Raw genomic sequence first — 19,292 nt, forward strand, 5'->3', positions numbered from 1 at the left:
CCCTGACTGTGCCAGGCGCTGATCTCACTTTTCTTTATAACACAGGGTTCAGTTGGGAAACGAGGCCCTGTGAATCCTTGCTCTGTGGCTGTGCGTTGGCAGAGCTAGGATTCGAACCCTTGTCTAGGGATCCTGTGTCTTCTCTTTCCTGACTGTTCGATTCCTGCCACCCAGCTCGTTCTCCCCCAAGATCCCGAGCTAATGGAAGTCCTGATCCTCGCCACCTTTTACAGACACTTGTGTGTGTACCATCTGATCCCCTGCCCCAGGGGCTGGCAAACTTCTTCCGTAAAGGGCCAGGCAGTAAATGTTTTAGGCTTTGCGGGGCAGTGGTCTCTTGTCATAACCGGCCCACTCTGCCGTTGCCTGTGACAGCAGCTGTGGACAATACAGTTGGGTGCCAAGACAACTTAACTTATTTATTTATTTTCCGTGTTACAAAATAGTCTTTTTATTTTTTCCCAACTATTTAAAAATGAAATATCTGTTCTTAGCTTGCAAGCCGTACAGAATAGAGGTGGTGGGTTGGATTTGATCCACAGGCCCCAACTGGCTATTCCCTGCCCTACACCAACCCTTATTCTTATTGTTGTGGATGAGGAGACTGAGGTCGAGGCCTCTCAGGGTGGGTGGGTGGAGCTAGAGCGTAACCCCAGGCCCTCTGAATCCGACTTTGGGGTCTCCTCGGGGCTTGGTGGTGGTTATGGGCTCCCTGAGGTTGATGCCAGCCCCCATCATGGGGCAACCTGGATACGTCGTCCCCAGACTGAGCTGACTCCCAGCCCTTCGTGGAACCGCCCATCTTCTGCCCAGTGTGGAGAACACGTTCATCTCCTGCTCCGTGTTGCTGTGAGCAGGGAATGTCAACACTTGCGGGGCAGAAACACTTTGTATCCTGGATCTTGGCCAACAGGCCCTGGAGCCACCCACCCCGGGCTCTGATTCTCAGCCCCTTCTCTTCCCTCAGGTGATTCCTAGGTAGTCTCTGGGCCTGCCCTGATTGGCCAACCCACCTGCCAGTCATGGGGCTGCCTGGCTCCTGTGTTAGTGTCTGAACCCACCCAGCTGCCTCCTGGAGAGGAGGAGGCGGCCTAAGGGGCCAGGAGGACTGGGTCTGTCCTTGCTGGTCCATGTACTCGTGACCTTGGGCAAGCTCCTTCACCCCTCTGAGCTTTAGTTTGCTTGTAGGATGCTGAAGGGCTTTCTTTGCCCTACGCCTAGTACAATTTGTGTGAGTGACAAGAGGCCAGCGAGGTTGCCTGGAGAATCGGGAGATACCAGCCCAGCAGCCTCTGCGTCCTTGCCCACAAACCAGAGCTCCTTTGAGCAGTGACCTTGGTGCTCACCACCTACTCGGACAATGGAATCCCAGCCATCCCCAGAGACCCCTTTATACAGCCGTGGCCACTCCCCGGAAGGCAGCCCTTCACAGATCTTGACCTCGGGAGTTACCACTGCCTAATGAGCTATGTTTCTCGGGCAAGTTACCTCATACCTCTCTGAGGCTGTCCCCCCACCCCATGCTCCCCAGGACAGGAAGACCTTCCTCACCTTCTGGGCAGGTCGTGAGGATTAAAGGGATGACACGTGCCAGTGGCTGTCCAGAGCAGATGCTGTTGATGGGGAGGCCAGGTGTTCACTGTTGCCTAAGAACTGCCCCTTTCTGAGCACCCGCCACCCGGCAAGGCTGCCCTGGACACCCAGCCTGAGCGGAGGATGTGGGAGCCGCAGAGTGGAGACACTCCCTTGCCTGTGCAACGCGGCTGGCGGACATCAGTTGCCAAAGGACTGTTTCAACACTTCTCCAATTTCACAAGAATGCAGCCAGCGTCCCGCTCCTGGGGCACCCCGCTCAAATGCTGTGGTGGAGTTCTTCTGGGGAAATGATGATTTATCTGTAAGCTGCTTGGGGCTGAGAGGCTCAAGCAGGTCCCTGATAGGAAAGAAAAACAGGCCTCCTTTGGTGAGAGACTCTTTCCTCTCTTGCTGTTGCGCTCCGCGCCAGTTTACGAAGAGCCTGTGGTTGTCAGGCGCTGCGCTGGGAAGGGAGAGAGGAAACAATAGCTCTCCTTCTTATGGACCATCCCCAGCAGGCCTTCCTGGGGCCAGGCCTGGGTTCAGGATCTCAGATCTCTGGATCTTCTGACCCGGGGGGAGGCGGGGGGGAAGCCCTTGTTTTCTCCCCCTCTGGGCCTGGGGGAAGCCCCAGGTGGAGTTGCTGAGGCCGGACTTCCCTGGTTCTGAGTCACTGCTGTCCCCGCATTTCTCAGACCCAGGCCTTGGACCCTGGAGCCTGGATGAGTGTTCAGTCTCATCTCCCCACGTAGCACTTGAATCTCCCATAAGTCTTCGGTCAGATGTTGCTTCCATGCCACTTGTGACGGGATGCTCGTTGCCAGGCAGTCTTTTCCTTCGTTGGAGGCTTTGCTTCATGCTGTGCCCCAATCTCCCCCTTAACTCCCCTACCCCGGTCACTGGAGGTGTAAAGTCGAAGCTGGGCTCACACTTGGCAAAAAAGATACGAGAAGGGTGAGGGGACCTCCGTGTGGACAGGGGAGAGTCACAAGGCTTAGGACTGCCGTTTACCCTTGCAGGAGGAAGAAGGGATAAAGCCCATGCCTTGGGCCCTCCGTTCCCTCTACTCAGTGGCCTGCTTCTCCCCACCCCCCAGCCCAGCTCTGCCCACACAGCTGCCCCAGTCCAGCTGTCTCGGCCCCAGCTGCCTGTGCTGGCTCCCTTAGCCCCGTGGGACCTGAGGGGCGTGGCCATTCCTGGGTTTTCTGGCCTCAGGGAGCCTAAGGGTCTCCTCCATAATTTTCCTCTAGGCTGAGCCCTGGTGGAGTGGCTGACCCGGACCCCAGCTGCCACCTACCACCCACACCCTGCTGCATGGCTTTGGGTCAGTCATCTAAGCTCTCTGGGCTTAGATCAGGTCCCCTGAAACAGTACCTACCTCATGAGGTTGTTGGGAGGGTGAGCTGGGATGATTTGCGGCCAGTGGGTCTGGGGTACCCACCAGCATCGATTCCCTCTCCTCCCCCCAGCCCCCAGCCAGGTCCCGCCCTGCGCTGACCGACCTGCCTTCTCCCCAGGGAGCTCCTGGACCAGCACGATGGGGTCAGCCTGTATCAAAGTCACCAAGTACTTCCTCTTCCTCTTCAACTTGCTCTTCTTTGTAAGTATGACCCGTGCTACCCAGATGCCTCCAAAAGAGATGCTCCTCCCGGGCACGTCCCAGTCCAAGACCCTCCAGCCTGGGGATGGTGGTGGGGTGTGGCTGGGGTCAGGGGGCTGAGGCCAGACTGTTGGACATGGAAGCAGGTGGGAGCGGTGAGGAGAGTCCCAGCGTTCCCAGCTGGCTGGATGGCAGAGCACTGGATGGCTCCCCCAGCCTTCCCCGCTCCTGGAGCGCCGAGGCCGCAGCACCCGGGCTATCAGGGCCGGAGGTGGGCGTGGGGAGAGGAGAACCCCCGGGGCATCCCCTGACTCCTCATCAGGAAGTTGTAGGGGGAGCCTCTGGGATCTTTCTCGTCCTATCCCGACTCCCCATCCTCCTCCGCCGGCTCTGAAGAATTTGCCTGTTACAGGTCTAGGTCTCAACTGCCCCCATCACACTCCCTCCCACACAGTGGGGGGTGTCCCTCGAGCTCCCAGAGGGTGGGCAAGAGGAGGCTGGGCTCTGGGCCAGGGTGAGGACACAGTGGCCCTTCCCCAGACCCATCCTGGCAGGCCTCACCCGGTCATGAGCCCCGGGGCCGCCCAGCTATAAGGTCTGTGCACATCTGGAGCTGCTTTTCCTGGGGCCCCAATTTTCCTCTCTGGTTTGGCAAGGCAGACTCCTGCCTTGGAGTTGCCAGGATGATGGAATGAGTGTGTGTGTGTGTGCGTGTGTGTGTGTGAGATATATGTGTGTGAGTATATGTGAGGTTATGTGTGAGTGTGTGTGTGTGTGTATGTGTGAGTGTATATGGGTGTGGGGGTGTGAGCGAGTGTGTGTGTGAGTGTATGAGTGTGCATGTGTGAGAGTGTGAGTGTGTGTGATGGGGGTGGGGCTGTGGGGAGAGTGGCCTGGAGAGACCTTCAAAGGAGTGCTGCTGGGGACTGTGGCCTCTCATGGTGTTGGTTCACCCTATACTGTTAAAAACATCAGATTTTTTAATAGGATATTTATTATGATTCAATTTTATTTTTAAAAATGTACACATACATGAATATTTTTGAGAGGAGAAGAAAATACCTCCGAATGTCAGTGTTGGGATTCCTGGGAATTTGGGTTTTATTCTTTTTGCTTCTCTGCAGTTTCCAAATTTTCTACAACAGACATGAGTTTCTCGTAGAAAAAAAAAAGTTTTACATTACCAGTTACATAGGATTATAGAAAGTTTGGAAAATAAAGACTCTTTCTAAACTCCCCCTCATAACTTTAACCCAACACACAGATACTTACAAGTATGTTTCTGGCACACACAAGTACACCCTCGTGCACACACACACACACACACACACGCACATGCACGTGGACAGCCCTGTTGTTGCCTGCCCTACTGGTCGTCCACCTTGGCTCCGGCCCCAGCTCCCCCCTCAAGGACGGCGCTGGGGCCCCACTGCAGCTCTGGCCCTCCACTGACGGCAACCGGGCCTGGGCACCTGGGTTTCCCAGCTTGGAGGTCAGGTCCCTCCCAGCTGGGCCAGGCTTCTGGAAAAAAGCGGCTGCCCACACAGGCACGCCTTTCCTGGCAGGCACTTGGCTCCCAGGCTGAAGTCCAGCTTTAAGGGCCAGCTGGCCAGGGTGGGGTGGGGAGCGTGGGAGCCCTGTGGTTCTGTCCCTGGGGCTCTAGGGACTGGAGGGAGGAGTCTGGGCTATAGCCTAGGAGGTGGCGGGGCTTGGGGTTCAAGGGCACAGACACCCCCTCTCCTCCCATGCAGTGGGAGGGAGGGAGGTAGAGACTTCATGGAGAAAGGGAGAGGGGTTGATGGTTTGGGGCCAAGGTGTCCCTTCTGCTCCCAGTCTCCCCTATGGAGCCAGAGCCTAGAAGAGCTTCCCTTGGGCCCGAGCTCTGGGGACTGGTCTCTCTTGGCCTCCTCCCAGCCACTCCAGGGCCCTGGGGGGCAGGTGTTCACTCCCTGTGTGCTGGGGCCCAGGACGGGGCCCATCAGGATGGTGGTGGAGGGGATGTAGTGGGGGAGAGGGGAAGCTTTTATCACAGGAGGGTGAGAGGGAAAGGAGAGAGTGAGAGGAGACAGAGTGTGTGTGTGTGTGTGTGTGTGTGTGTGTGTGTGTGTGTTCATTCACAAATACTTATCCACCAAATGTGTGTTTGACACCCCTGTGTATTCAGACCCCGTCCTGGGTGCCAGCTAGACATTCACCAGCAGAAGAGCCGTGACTTCTTCACTCACAGGGCTTATGTTCTGGGGGATGATGGGCTTCGATCAAATGCTTACTCAAATGGATGATAAAATTGCAGTTGTAGGAGGTCCTGGGAATGAAGGATATGGCCCCTAAGAGAGAGCAGATAATAAGGCACTTGACCTTGTCAGGGTGGTCAGCAAGAGCTGCCTGGAGTTATGCGTGAGGCTGGGGAGAGCGGGGTCCCGGCGGCAGGAGCGGAAGTCCAGCACAGGGGGAGTGGGCCAGAGCGTGCCTCTCCGGGGCTTGGGCCGCGTAGCCCTTCCAGGAAGGATCTGGGTCTTTGTTTCATGCACAGTGGGAGGCGGTTACATGATTGAACTCGTGGTCTGGCAGAATCACTCTGGTTGCCGTGTGTGCTCATGCATGCACGCGGGTACACGTGTACATCTCGCCTTCACTCCCTCCGGACCCCAAACTCCCCAGAAAATTGCCCTGTTGTCAGCTTTTCTCAGATCCTAGGAGACTCTGAGGCCACGGCTGCCGTGGCCGTTCGTTCTGGGGGTAGGACGCTGGCTGTGAGACTCCTGGCTCCTGTCGGGAGATTCTGGTGGGTCTGGGGGGGGTGTTAATGTGGGGTGTGTCCCGCGGCCCCAGTCGTGGTTCACAGAGAAAGGGGGTTTCGGGGTTCCTCCCCGAGTCTGGTCGGCCCCCTGCCCTGGCCTCGTTTCTGGCTGACCCGTGGCCTGGCGCTGATCCAGCCATACCTGGTGCTCAGGCCACAGTCATCAGACGTGCAGGGGAGCTGAAATGGCAGCGCCAGGTACTTCGCTCCCTGGGTTCCGGGAGGCGAGCCGAGGAGCTTGGCCGGGCAGTCTGGGATTTTACTCTCTTTGGGATTATATTTGCCCGGAGGGAATTTTCTGCCCTGTCTTGAACTCTCTACTTGGGAGGACTGTTCTCCCTGCAGCCCTGCCCCGTGAGCGCAGGAGGTGAGCAGACAGGGGCTCTGCCACGTGGGTCTGAGGTGGCAGGGGCAGACCACGGGCCAGCTGTGCTGTGAGGTGTGAGGCTGGGGTGAGCAGGGGTTCAGGAGTCTTTGGGAACCTAACTGCCAGGTCCTGTAAAGCCCACCTTCCTCCCAGCAAGCTGTGTGGTCTGAGGTGCCCCCACATGTGGGTGGGCACTTCCTCTCCCCAGGGACTGGCTTTCTAGGCTAAGGCTCGGGACAGACCCGAAGTATCCCTGCAGCTGATGTGCCACCATCTGGCATAGCTGTATAGTCAGACCTGACTTGGAGCCCCTGATAAGTGAATTGGGTGACCTCGGGTGAGGTTAGGACCTCAGTCTCCCCATCTGTCAAGTGAGGACAATAACAGGGCCCATCAGACCAGGAGAGAGGAGGGGACAAGTGAGTTGCTGGGGACAAATGCGGGGAGGTCCTTGTGCCTTCCTCTTCCTGGTCGTCAGCTGCTGTCGTCTTTAAGGAACCTGGGCCAGGGTGAGGCGAGTGAGGCACTCACTTTGGGATCAGAAACAGCACGGCACTGCATCACATCGGGGCCCCGCTGCTTTTCAAAAGGAAAAATCAGGAATACCAAGCCTGCCTTTATGTAAAAGCTTGATATCTTGTTCATCATGATGGATTTTTTTTCCCCATTAATTTTCATTTCTTAAAAATGATTGCTATAAACTCATTTATCTTGGTTCCTGAGTGTTTTTGGTGTCCCCTGAATTTTCACATGTGAGGCAAATGCCCCATTCACCTTACCCAGCATCCCAGCTCTGGTTTTTAAGATCTATAGAGCAAGGCTGATAAACCCCTGGGACCGAGCGGCTTATCCCAGGCTGAGGGCTTTATCAGTAGCTGCTGCGCTTGCACCTGAGCTTACGGGATGATGGCTGAGGCAGGGACCCAGGGCTGGTAGTAAAGGTGGGTGGTGACATGCTGGGACCCTGAAGGTGGGTTATCCCCCAGGTAGACCCAGGCCAGGCCCCAGGGAAAGGCCAAACTTATAGGGTGATGCAAGCCTCCCCACCTCCATCCCCTCAAGGGAATCTGTGCTTTTGCCCAGACTGCAGGCCCTTCCCCAGCCTTGGCTGGCTTAATGGGATCTTGCTGGGCTGATCCTGGCTGGGGGAGGTGGGCTCCAGTTGTGGGTCTGCCCCCTGGTGGAGGGAAGAGAGGCAGGGAATACCTGGGCCTATGCCAGCCACCCCACCCGTCCCCACCACCATTCATTTGCTTTTCTAATCCTGCCTTTACACAGTTTGGTTCATGAACTCACTCATCCGCGGGGCCCTCAGGACCTGGTGCGCCCAGGCCCACAGAGCTGCGTGCAACCCAGCCCTGCCCTCAGGGAGCTCACAGTCTAGCCAGAGAGACAGGCGGCAGAGTTGAACCCAGAGGGAAAGGCTATTAAAGAAAGGCTATTAAAGAAGGGTCCCACGGTGGTTGCCACACAGTAGAGGCCCCTTAGTCTGCCTGGGGGTCAGGAAGCCTCCTGCGGAAGATGGCCTTGGAGCCGAGAGATCTGGAAGACGGGTTGGGCTCTGACGGTCATGTCCCTTGAGGGTTTCCCCACCCTGAGCCTGGCTTGTTGGGGAAGCTCCCAGCCCCCAGGCTGGGGCAGGGCCAGGAGATAAGTAGGAGGGTACCCCTGGCAGGAGGCTGCACCCCCAGAGCCGGTATGCTTAGGTTGACCACGCGTGGGCATAGGGTAGGGGAGAGGGGAGGCAAGAGGGCCTCCGCACTCGTGGCCCTGCTGTCTGGGTTGCTGGAATTGGCTGGACTTGAGGTGCGGGGCCTGAGGCCACCCTGACATCCCTGGGCTGGACAGGGATGGAGGCAGCTCCCCTGTGTCCCCCAGGCCAGGCTGCAGGGGCAGCTGGGAGCGGCCCCCCACTAACTGCCCCTTTCTCCTTCCAGGTCCTGGGCGCGGTGATCCTGGGCTTCGGGGTGTGGATCCTGGCCGACAGGAGCAGTTTCATCTCTGTCCTGCGTAAGGACCCCTCTGTGCCGCCTGCCCCAGCTGCCTCTGAAAGGGGGCCGGGGCAGCAGGCAGGGCTGCTCCCACGAGTACTTGAACCTCAACACCGGTCCCTTTTCTAGCTGCCCTCAGGGCCTTGCTTAGGTCCTGCATGCTGACCATTCCACCTTGGGCCTCGCCCAGGTCCTGCATGCTGACCGCTCCGCCTTGGGCCTCTCTGCAGGGGTTTCCAGAAGGAATTTTCTCTCCCTCCCCAAACAAAGCTGCTGTTGTCTGGAGAACACTGGGTGGGGGATGAGAGAGGCTTGTTCTCCATCCTGGCCCCCTCCCTCTGCCCTGACCTGAGAAAGCCTCTTACATCCTCAGTTCTTCCATTTGCCTGCTCAGCAAAACATGGCCAACAGCCCCTCCCCTTCCTAGTTCAGAAAAAGGGCCAGGAATGGCAGATCGTCAAGTATGCGTGAAGCGCCTACTGTGTGCCTGGCACCAACCAGGTGGGTCAGGCAAGTGTGCTGACGAGGAGTTGCCGGGCCCAGTGTCTATCGTTTGTGGTCATGATGTGCCAGGCATGGGGCCAAGCATTTGGCGTAGATAAACTGTCTTAATCTCACAACAGCCCTGTGCAGTAGGAACTTCCTGCCTTACAAATGAAGGAATGAGGCTCAGAGAAGTAATGTCCCTCGCTCAAGTTCACCCAGCCTCTGAGTGATAGGTGTGGGACTCGAACCCCCAGAGCTTTGGTCCTAAATGCTGCACATGGTAAGGGAAGCCCCTTGTCTCACTCTTGAAGCTGGAGGAAAAGAAGCCCGATGATGATGATGAGAGGCCTTTCTGATCTACTCACAGTCACCTCCAGGAAGGCTGCCAGGCTTGCTGCGCTAGCCTCTAGTGGACGTCATGAGGAGGGAGGGAAGCAGAGCAGAGCACAGAGATGCCACTCCCTTCAGCAAGTGCGACCTTGGCTCACTTCCCCTCCCAGCAGCTGCCCTGCCTGAGGCAGCAGGTTTGGACTCTGGCCGGTGACAGCTGCTTGATTTGAATGAAACGGAACCAGGCTAGGATGGGTGATGGAGGGGCCCTGGGGGCTAGGCCTCCGCTCACACAAGAAGGGAAGCAAGGATGATCCGCCCTCCAGCCACTTCCGTTGCCATCTGGGGCTGTCAGTCCTGACTCCTGCTGGGGGGGGGGGGGCACGGGCTGCTCCCCATTCTGGGGCTAAGGTTTAGGTTTCCAGCCCCACGCCCTCCCCACATGCGACACATCCTCCTTGGCCCTGCTCGGCCCAGGCTCCCGCTTCCTGGGCTGTGGCCCACACCCAGCGGGCATTGCATCTCGGAGCAAAGTCTCAAGGCCCAGCCCGCCCACTGCATTTTTGCCCTCTGCACCCCGACTGGGGCTCCGGGGACCTCCTGCTGCTCCTCCCTGTTCGGGGCTGAGAATCTCAAGCTGGCCAAGCTTTAGAGGCCCCCTGGATGCACCCGAGTGCTTTTACAAATACCAAGGCCTCGCCCCACCCTGAGGGATCTGACTCCAGATCAGCACTGAGGTTTTTAAGAATCTTCCCAGGGGTTCCCCGGGCAGCCAGAGTTCCAAAACCCCAATCTGCTAGCCCGGTCACTATACCCTTGGGTAAACTGAGGCTCAGAGAAGGGGAGGAAAAAGACTTGCTAAGAGTCACACAGCAAGTGAGGGTCAGAACTGGGAACCCAGGGCCTATTGTGTGCCAGGCCTGCGTGACACGGCTCTTCCCTTACCAACTGAATCTTCTCCGTGAGTCCGTGGGGCTAGGCGTGACTAACCCCATTTTACAATGGAGGAAATGGAAGGGAAGGGGAGGAACTTGTCCAAGGGGACACACGCAGCTAGGGGGTGAGGGAGCTGGGACGTGAACCAGGGGGCATGGCTCCTGAGCCCCCATCCCCTGTACCACAGGGCTCCGCAGCACGCCACGCATGCACACCGTAACGAGCGGAAGCAAGCACAGTGGTTAAGAGCACAAACCGTGGACCTGGGCAGCCACGGTTCCCATCCTGGCTCTGCTCTCTACTGGCTGTGTGATCCTGGGCAAGTTACTCGACCCTCTGTGTCTCCTCATCTGTGAAATGCAGACAATAGGAGACAGTATGGCATAAGGCTATCGTGAGAAATGAGGCGAGTTAATATGTGAAGAGAGTTTAGAACAGTTTCTAGTAACTAGTAAACCCTACATAAGTGATTGTTAAATTAGTTTATAATACCATCTGAACCTTAGGACATCTTTAAGAAGTAGGAATTAGTTTTATTTCACGGAGCCAAAAATAGAGGCCCAGAAAATGGCTTGCCCGGGGTCAGAGCCTGTTAGCAGCAAAGCTGGGATGAAGTGACACCCTCTTCTCGTGCTCCTCAGTCACTTTCAGTTTGGGCCACTTCCTCCCCACCTCGCTGGTACCTCCGAGGCCCGATAAAACCAGGAAGATGCTGGTCTTGGTACACAGTGGGCGGGCTACCCAACTCCTTCCTAAGTCAGGTTGCTCAGATCAGGGCCAGCCTGAGACCCAGGAGGCCAGGGACTGGTATTGATGAAATTTTCTGAGAAAAGGGAGACGCCACACCGCAGCTTGGCTGGCCTCCCAAGAGAAGGACCCGAGTGGGGGTCTCAGCCTCCAGCCTTGCCCCTAGGGCCCCATCTGCGGCCTCTTGCCTGCTCTGGGCCTCTGGGCCCTTACAGACAGATCAGGGTGCAGATCCACCCTCATTGGGCCACTGCAGAAATTCAGCAGGATGGTTTGGATAAAGGGCCTTTTTCAGGGCTGGCACACAGTGCATTTCCAGGCAGTGCCACTTGCTTTTTGATGGGGGGAGTATTTGCTGGGAGGGCTTGTTGGAACCCAAACCCAGGAAGTTTAAGAAAAGCAAATTTTGATGGCCTTCCCCTGCTGTTGTTGATGGCTGAGAGCCACGGTGGTGAGGGCCTGGAGTAAAAAGGAAGCCCCCTCACTCACCCCCTCGGGGCCTCTGTCCGGCTCCTGGGGGCTCCTGTGAGGACCTGAGCGGGGGCCTCCCTGCCCTGGTGCCTGAGAGTGGAGTGGTCTGGCCAGGGCTTTTCCTGAGCTCCAGAACATTCTGTCTGTGCCCAGGAAGTGGATGGAGCTGGATCACACTCTCCTACCCACCCACACTCCAACTTTGTCGTTATTCCTTAAGGGCCCTAACGCCCCCTCCGTGGTCGAGGTGGGGATCTCAGCCCCTCTGAGGTGCCCCCAGGAAATGGTGGTCAGTCAGCCTATTGACGGGCAACTGTGGCAGCCCTGGCTGTGCCCGAGTCATCGGGGAAGCACATTCAACATGCAGATTCCAGACCGTCTCCTGGAAAGTCTGCCTGGCTCTGACAGACCCGGGAGTCTGCATCCCTGAGACGTCCTCCTGATCTGCTGAGGCTCTCCGGGATGCTCTGCACCTTTCTGGAAACACCCCACACCCTGAGAGTGCTGCGCCAGCCTCCCGGGAGTGCCTGGGCTGTCAGGGGAGAGAGCCCGCAGTGCCCTGCCTGCGGGGGGGCGTGTCCATCCTGGTCCTCCTAGCGTGTCACAGCCTCAGGGTAGAGGGGACCCCACACATCCCACACTGGGGAGCTGGAGAAGGACATGAGCTTCTCCCTGTGTGATCGATTGGGATTCTCGGGAAATGCTGGTCAAGTGCCCCGACGAAACTTCTGACCTCCACCTACCCGGGGGCTCTGTCATTGCCTTTAGGCCCCTGTGTCTCCGCCTCAGGCGTGTCGCCTGTCAGACTCCTCTCTCACTCACACTGATCCATTCTTTCTCACCTTTTTATTTTTCAAACACGCTGAGCTTACTCCTTCCTCAGGCCTTTGCACCTGCTGTTCCCACGGCCTGGAATGCTTTTCCTCAGATATTCACTCGGCTGACTTCTTCATTTTCATCTGAGCGATCATGTCACCTGCTCAGACCGGCCTTCCCCAACCACCCCGGCCCCTCCCTGCCCATGTCCTTGACCTTAGCCGGCTTCAGTAGCTTCCCGACCCTTCACACAACCAGAAGATCCACTCCTCACCCCACCAGCTTCATGGCGTGGGGCCCTCGGCGGGCTGACGGCTGTACCCCCAGCAGGCGGCACAGCGCCTGGCATACGGTGGGCCCCTGGTAAATCTTTGGGGGCTGAACACATGAATGAGTGTCACGCCTGTGTCAGTACACGTGCCCGGTGCTTCAGTGCAAAGAGTATGGCCCTGGGGGTTTGCCTATCTCCAAATCCCAGCTCTGGCCCATGCTGATGTGCCTCTCTCAGCCTCAGTTTTCTCATCTGTGAGATGGCCATGCTGGTCCCTACCGGGTAGAGTTCTGGCAGAGGGGAGACGGCACATGTGAAGCCCCTGAGGCATAGGGAGTGGGCAAGGGAGGCCGGCATTTGTTCACGGACAAGGAGGAAGGCAGGCCCTCAGCGTCTGTGGCCTCAGCGGAACCTGCCAGACTGTGGTTCGTTAATTCAACAGTTATTCATACAGCACTTTGCTGTGCCGGACACAGTTCTGGGGGCAGGGACTTCAGCAGGGACCAGAGTCCCTGCCTTCGTGCAGCTCACAGGCTTGTGGAGGCAGCAGACAATGAGCAAGATAGGCCAGTAGAACGAGAGTCTTTTCAATCCTGGTAAGTGCTAAGGAGAAAAACTAAAGCGGGGACGGGTGGGAGGTGGGGATAGGATAGATGGGGGTGGGGCGCACATCTAGGGGAGGCGGCTTCCAAAGCTGGTGAAGGAGTAGGCTTCCGGCTGGATGGCTGACCCCGGTGCCCTGACCCCAAGGCAGGGATTTGGTAGCAGCCCTGCCCCGGTTTTGTACTTAATAAGGGCGAGATAGGCAGGCTGAATCGGATGCCCTTGTCCACCCGCAGAGACCTCGTCCACCTCGCTCAAGGCGGGGGCCTATGTCTTCATCGGCGTGGGGGGCTTCACCATGCTCATGGGCTTCCTGGGCTGCATTGGTGCTGTCAATGAGGTCCGCTGCCTGCTGGGGATGGTGAGTATGGTCCTCCACCACCGCCCGCCCAGCCCGCCTCATCCCGCCCAGAGGGGCCTGAGTACTGCCCCGGCCCAGCCTGGGTGAGGGCGTCTGAGGCGCGTAGGACTTGGTGGGAGCCCCCAGCTGACTCTGTGCCTGCTCTGTGTTCCCAGTACTTTGCCTTCCTCCTCCTGATCCTCATCGCCCAGGTGACTGCTGGGGTCTTATTCTACTTCAACATGGGCAAGGTAAGCACCCCCTCGTCCCCACCCCCTGACCTGGGCTGGACCAGCCACGCGGGGTTGGGGGCAGGGTTGGCCTGGGGATGGGGGCTGGACAAGAGGCCTCTTGGTTGTCACAGAGAAACCCATAGGTGGGGAATTTCCTGGCGGTGCAGTGGTCAGGACTCCACACTTTCACGGCCAAGGGTGCGGGTTCAATCCCTGGTCAGGGAACTAGGACCCCGCAAGCCATGCGTTGCAGCCGAAAAAAAAAAAGAACCGGAAACCCATAGGTGCCAGGTCAGCCTCCCAGGCCTCCAGCTCCCTGTGGTCACATGGCAGAATATTAGAGGAGAGGACAGTACAGGTCGGTGGAGTCGCTGCTGGGCCCAAATCTTGGCTCGATCCCACCACTTTCTAGCTGTGTGGCCGTGGGCAAGCTGCTTTCCTCTCTGTGCCTGTTTCATCTTCTGTAAACTGGGGACATTAGTAAATTTAACTCGCGGGGTTTCTGTGATGATTCAGTGAGATGATCTTTATCTCAGCAAAACACTTAGCACAGTTCTCGGCACCTCATCCACAGATGAGGCCCAGGGAGGAGACCGTCAATGAAAACATTATTCCCGTGTCAGAGGGAAGACACTCAGCGTTGAAGAGTAAAAAATCAGACATACTGGGGCTTCAACTCTAAGGACATTTGTTGTTGACTTAACCAGAAGTCAGGTTTGGAAGCTCAGAGGCCCTGGTTCTGGCTGTCTGTACAGCATCCTTATTGCGACGGCTTTCCTTCATCTTGCCACTCACCTCATGGCCACGAGATGGCTGCCACAGCACCAGGTACAACATCTGTGCTGCTGTGGCCTGAAGAAAGGGAGTGGGGTAGTGCCAGCCATGGCCACCCCTTTTATCAGAAAAGCAAGCCTCCCAACAGTCTCCCCCAGTCTGGGTTATTAAGACACCCCTAGCTTCAAGGGAGGCTGAGAAAGTGAGTATCCAGCCTTCAGGCTCTAAAGACAGAGACATAAGAGAGAAGGGAGCTGGCGATGGCTATTGGGCCTGCCAGTCGACTGTGGCTGTCACAGTTATCATTGTGGAGCACCTACTCCGTGCACATGGTATTTTCTAGAAGCTTTACGCACATTGTCTCGTCCTCCCAGCAGCTCTGCCGTGTAAGTGTTATGTTGACGGGCAGAGAAGCAGCTGCCCGGAGAGATGAATAACAACGACAGCATCAGTAGTAGTGACGATAACCCCTCATCCCTAATCCCTGTTCGGCACACACCAGATACTGGGCGCAGTGTTAGCCCCTTTGCGTTCCTTCTTTCCCTGAGCCTCACCTCCTCATCCTGCAGGTGAGGGGTGAGCGCACACAGTGGTCAGTGGCCCGGCCAGGTGAGAGCCCAGGCTCCCTGAGGCCAGTCGGAGTTCACCCATGGCTCAGCTGAGGCTGGGACCCTGCCTTCCTCCAGGGCTACAGTTCTTGTCTACTGACTGGGCTGGCAGAGCCAGCGGCCAGGTGATCTCCTACATTTTACCACTTGAAGGCCAAGTTGCCACAGATCTCTCTTGGAAGGAAGCTGAGAAAACGTTACAGCAACATCAACAACTAATACTTAGAAGAATTTAGAACAAGCCTGGCACTAAATGCTTTGCGTATACTGCATTTAATTATTCGTTCCTCACAGCAAGCCTTTGAGGTCACGGGTATGAATACCCTCATTTTCAGATGTGGAAGCTGAGGCACAGAGAGGTTTAGTCACTGGGCCAAAGGTCACACAGCTAGTAAGTGGCAAAGCCAGGATTTGAACCCTGGCAGCCTGGCTTCTGGGTTCATGCTGGTGAAATTTTCATTGTAGTGGTTCCTACCTGAATCTGCTTTACTTATTTATAATCCACCCAGCCTGTTTCCCAGGAGAATTGGAGCTGGCTTCCAACATAGGCATAGAGCAACTAAAATCAGTCTGAGAAAGATCAGAATGCACACTGAGACAGAAGAAGGCCATTGTTCCTGAAGCTAGGGGACAACATACTCACAGAAGCTGAGAGCTAACTTGAACACTGAGCTTCCTGGCAGCCAAGGCAAAAGGGGAAATAGCAGTTTAGTAGGTGAAAGGAAGTTCGCTTGGTGCCAGACAGAAAGCCAGTGTTTAGGGAAGGGAAACTTCTTTTCCAGTGCAAGGACTATGGGATTAGGTCTTCATTTCCACCCTGTGGCACCTGGGGCTTCTCTGGGACCCAGTCAGTGGTACATTACAAAGAGAGTGGTTAAGAAGTGGGCCCCAGTGAGTGGGTTCCTCTGAATCAGAAGCTGGTCAACATGGCAGTGGTGTCAGGCAGTCCACCTTTTCACCCCTGTGTTTCCCCATCTCACAGTAATAAAGACGGTGCCCATCTATGAGCACCAACCGTGTCCCAGGAGCTGAGCTAGTCACTTGATGCATGTTTTAGTTTTGAGAGCATTTTCAAGTTTAAGAAACTGAGGCCCAGAGAAACAGTGACTTTGGGCCATGGTCACACGCAGCTCAGATGCGTCAGAGCAGAGGTTTCCATCTCCATCCCTCCGACCCAAGGACCCAAGGCCCTCGCCTTCCTCTACTCTATGCTCCTCCCCTCGAGCTGGTATAATCTGCCTGGCTGCTGACAGAGAGCCATGCCTTAGAGGCGACCCCCGGCCCCAGAGCAGGGCTTGTTTGGAGAATCAACTCTCCTGACTCCAGTCCAGGCTGTGTCTGTCGTGGTACCTCACCGTCCCCTCCTCTGCTTCCCCACAACCCCCAGGCTCCACACCTCACACCTCCCGCCCCCAGTCCCAGCTGGCCTCACCTTGGCCCACCTCCTTTTCTGGAAAGCAGGGGGAAATTTCCTGGCTTTGCTGGGGAAGTTCTGGCGCCACTCGATCGCCCGAGTTGGAATGAATGATTTATTTTTTCTTTCCTTGCGCATTGTAAATCCCAGTGGAAGACTAAACATGCCCTGGTGGTGTTTATTCCTGCAGATGAGGCCCAGCTGGGGAGGTGGGACTTGTGTGAGCCTAAAGGAAAAAGGCTTTCTGGAAGGCGATGGGTCCAATCTTCCTTCTCTCTCCAGGCCTCCTGGGCGGGTGGGAGGGACTGAGCCTCTGGGCTCTCCCTGAAGTGGTCTCCAGGGCGACCATCTGTCCTTCCTCCCAGCAGCCACTGTTCCCAGGGCAGCAACAGGGGAGGCTGGGTGCCTTGGGCAAAGCACAGGCCTTCCAAGCCGTGGGTTCTGCGTCTGTCAATGGAGGAGAATAGGCCTGGCTGGCCCCCACCCCTGCCAGGGTTGCAGGGAACCCAGACTGCAAGGCTTGTAGAAAATATAGAGTGGTGGCCCAGCGCCTGGACCCCAGAACCAAACTGCCCATGCTGGAGCCCTGCTCTGACACCCTCGGCAAGTTACTCAGCCTCTCTGTGCCTCAGTTTCCTCCTTTGTCAAATGGCAGTAATCCTACAGGTCTGCTCTCACTTATCTGCGATTCCAAAGTCCAAAAAACAGTTTGAAAAACAAAAATACCATTTGCAACTCATTTGGTGGCAAAATGGAACCTGAATGGAAATGAGCTTGTTGATGGCCATGGTTTACCCCCTTTATGTGCCCCTTGGGAAATATGAATGGGAGAGATTGTGGGGCTGTGACACATAGCTCCCAGCCCTTCCTAAAATCTGAACGTTTCTCAGTGCCAGAGCCCACCGGCCCCAAAGGCCACCTGATAGCATGGTGGCAAGGATGGAGAGCATTGACAGATGGGAAGGGCATAGTGTCCGCCTGGTGCAGAGCAGATGTTTGCCGGCATCGTTGCAAGAGTTTATTATTACTGTCACCATTACTAACTTCGCTAATGCCTAGTAAGGGCCCAGTAAATGGCAGCTGTTCCTGTTGTCACCAGTATTAATGTTCGTATTAGCAAGGGCTGTGGGAACCAGGATTTAGGTGTGGAGTTAAGATTCCTCTGGCTGTTTCCTCATCTGATCATTATCTAGCCCCCGTTTAGTGGGAAAAGGACAGGTCTGGGATTCAGGGCCCTGTGTTCTTGGTGGGGGGGGGGGGAGCTCTGCTGCTATTTGCTGTGTGACCTTGGACATGTTACCCAGCCTCTCTGAGCCTCAGGTAACCTCTTGGGCCATTCCCAGCTCTGACACTCTGAGATTCTGACTTGTTCTCTCCAGGGAGTGAAGGGTGGGAGGTCAGTGAGGAAGGAGGTGAACTTGTAACTGTTTCCCAGGATGTGCTGGGAGCTGGGTTTGGTGACGCAGGCTGCACCACTGACCTGCACGTGTGAGACCGCTGAGGCTCTGAAAGGTTATATCAGGGGCTTGTGCAGAAGGTCTGAGGACTGAGAGCGTGGAGGGAAGGGGCTCGCAGGGTCTGGGTGGGAACTGGGAGTTGGGGGTGGTGACCTTGGCTGGGCTGGACTGCTGTGTGCTCCCCAGAGAGGGTGGCCAGCCAGGAGAACTGTGATTCCCTCCCTCCTCCTTCCCTCTCTCACCTAAGAAGCCCAAAGAAGCCAAATAGCCATGCGCATAGGACTGAGCGCACAGGTGGTAAAACGTGTTCCTTGAGGACAGCGCCGCTCTGTGAGACATCTGAGATGTCTGTTTCCCTGAGATGGAAACTTCCTGATCCACTAGCTTGGGTTTCTACTGCCATAGGGAGGCAGCTGGAGCCAGGACAGGGGGAGGCGATGGTGATCTTTCTCTTCCCTTATGGGAAGGGGGAAGAAGGAGTCCAGGCTGTCCTTCTGGAAAGGAATGTGGAGAGCAATGGGCAGAGACTCTCAAGCACCTGCGTGCCTGGCTCCCATACCTGACTCAGGCCCCACCCTCAGGGAGCCTATGGGGGCGGGGCAGGGGGCACACGACGTGGTCCTCCTGCTGAAATCTAGGGTAGCTGGTTATGTAGATTGCAGCCGGACTCTCAGAAAAGACTTGGATGGTCACTAAAAGTAAACATGCCACCCCCTCCACATTCACCAGGGCGAAGGGTCCTCATTTCTTGCCAGGATCCCAGGATGAAGCCTCAAAGCATTGGCAACACCTTCTGTGGGAAACCGGGGAGGGGACAGGAAGGTGTGGGTCCCTTACATTGCACGGGGGCACCTCACTGTAAGAGGCAATTTGACACATTAGAGCATGGAGAGAGGGCTGAACACCATCCCAAAGAGCCATCAAAGGAGCCTGGAGACTTACCTTGGGGAGGAGGGGGTAAAGGGAGACGTGGTTGAGTCTCAAATATCTGAATGATGTTTGTCCTGGGAGAGAACAATTTGATTTGTTTTCTGTGGTCCCAGCTGGGACTTGGGAGGGAGAGGGAGGATAAAAACTAATGGGTAGAAGTCATTTAGGCTCAACTTAAAATGAATTGCTTGTATCAAGAGCCTCCCCAACCTGCAATGTGCTATTTTGTGTGGTACTGAGTTCCCCATCACAGGGAGCATTTAAGCAGAGCCTGGAAAAGTATGGGGAGGACTCTTACATTTGGATGATATGTTGGACTCAAAGGTGTCTTCTAGTTCTACCTCTCTGCGAAAAGTCACACTACAAGGTGACATAAAAGCACAGCATGGGGTTGCGGGGGGAGAGAGTCATGCCAGAGGATGGCAGGATCTCAGGCCAGGTGGAGATGGTGGGTGGCTTGCTATGATTAGAATCTCAGGGTTCCAGAGCTGCATATGGCAGGTTATGGTCGTATCTCGTCTGCTTGCCGGCTGTCTAATCTTG

The 19,292-nt window shown here is 56.3% G+C and overlaps 1 protein-coding gene across 4 annotated transcripts in view; it reads left to right on the forward strand.

Moving 5' to 3' along the window:
* CD82 (CD82 molecule) overlaps positions 1-19,292 on the forward strand; it is a 51,459-nt gene that overhangs the window by 24,086 nt on the left and 8,081 nt on the right. For 3 of the 4 annotated variants that reach the window (XM_082410583.1, XM_082410584.1, XM_082410585.1), the window contains exons 2-5: positions 3,093-3,175; positions 8,280-8,352; positions 13,230-13,354; positions 13,510-13,584. In XM_082410583.1, coding sequence (XP_082266709.1) covers positions 3,113-3,175; positions 8,280-8,352; positions 13,230-13,354; positions 13,510-13,584 — 336 coding nt within the window. In that variant the 5' untranslated portion in view covers positions 3,093-3,112. Of the gene's footprint in view, positions 1-3,044; positions 3,176-8,279; positions 8,353-13,229; positions 13,355-13,509; positions 13,585-19,292 lie in introns of all 4 variants that reach the window. The other variant, XM_082410586.1, reaches the window with a different exon arrangement.

The sequence above is a fragment of the Balaenoptera physalus genome (assembly GCF_965194825.1).
Source record: "Balaenoptera physalus genome assembly, chromosome: 10".
Taxonomy (NCBI): domain Eukaryota; kingdom Metazoa; phylum Chordata; class Mammalia; order Artiodactyla; family Balaenopteridae; genus Balaenoptera; species Balaenoptera physalus.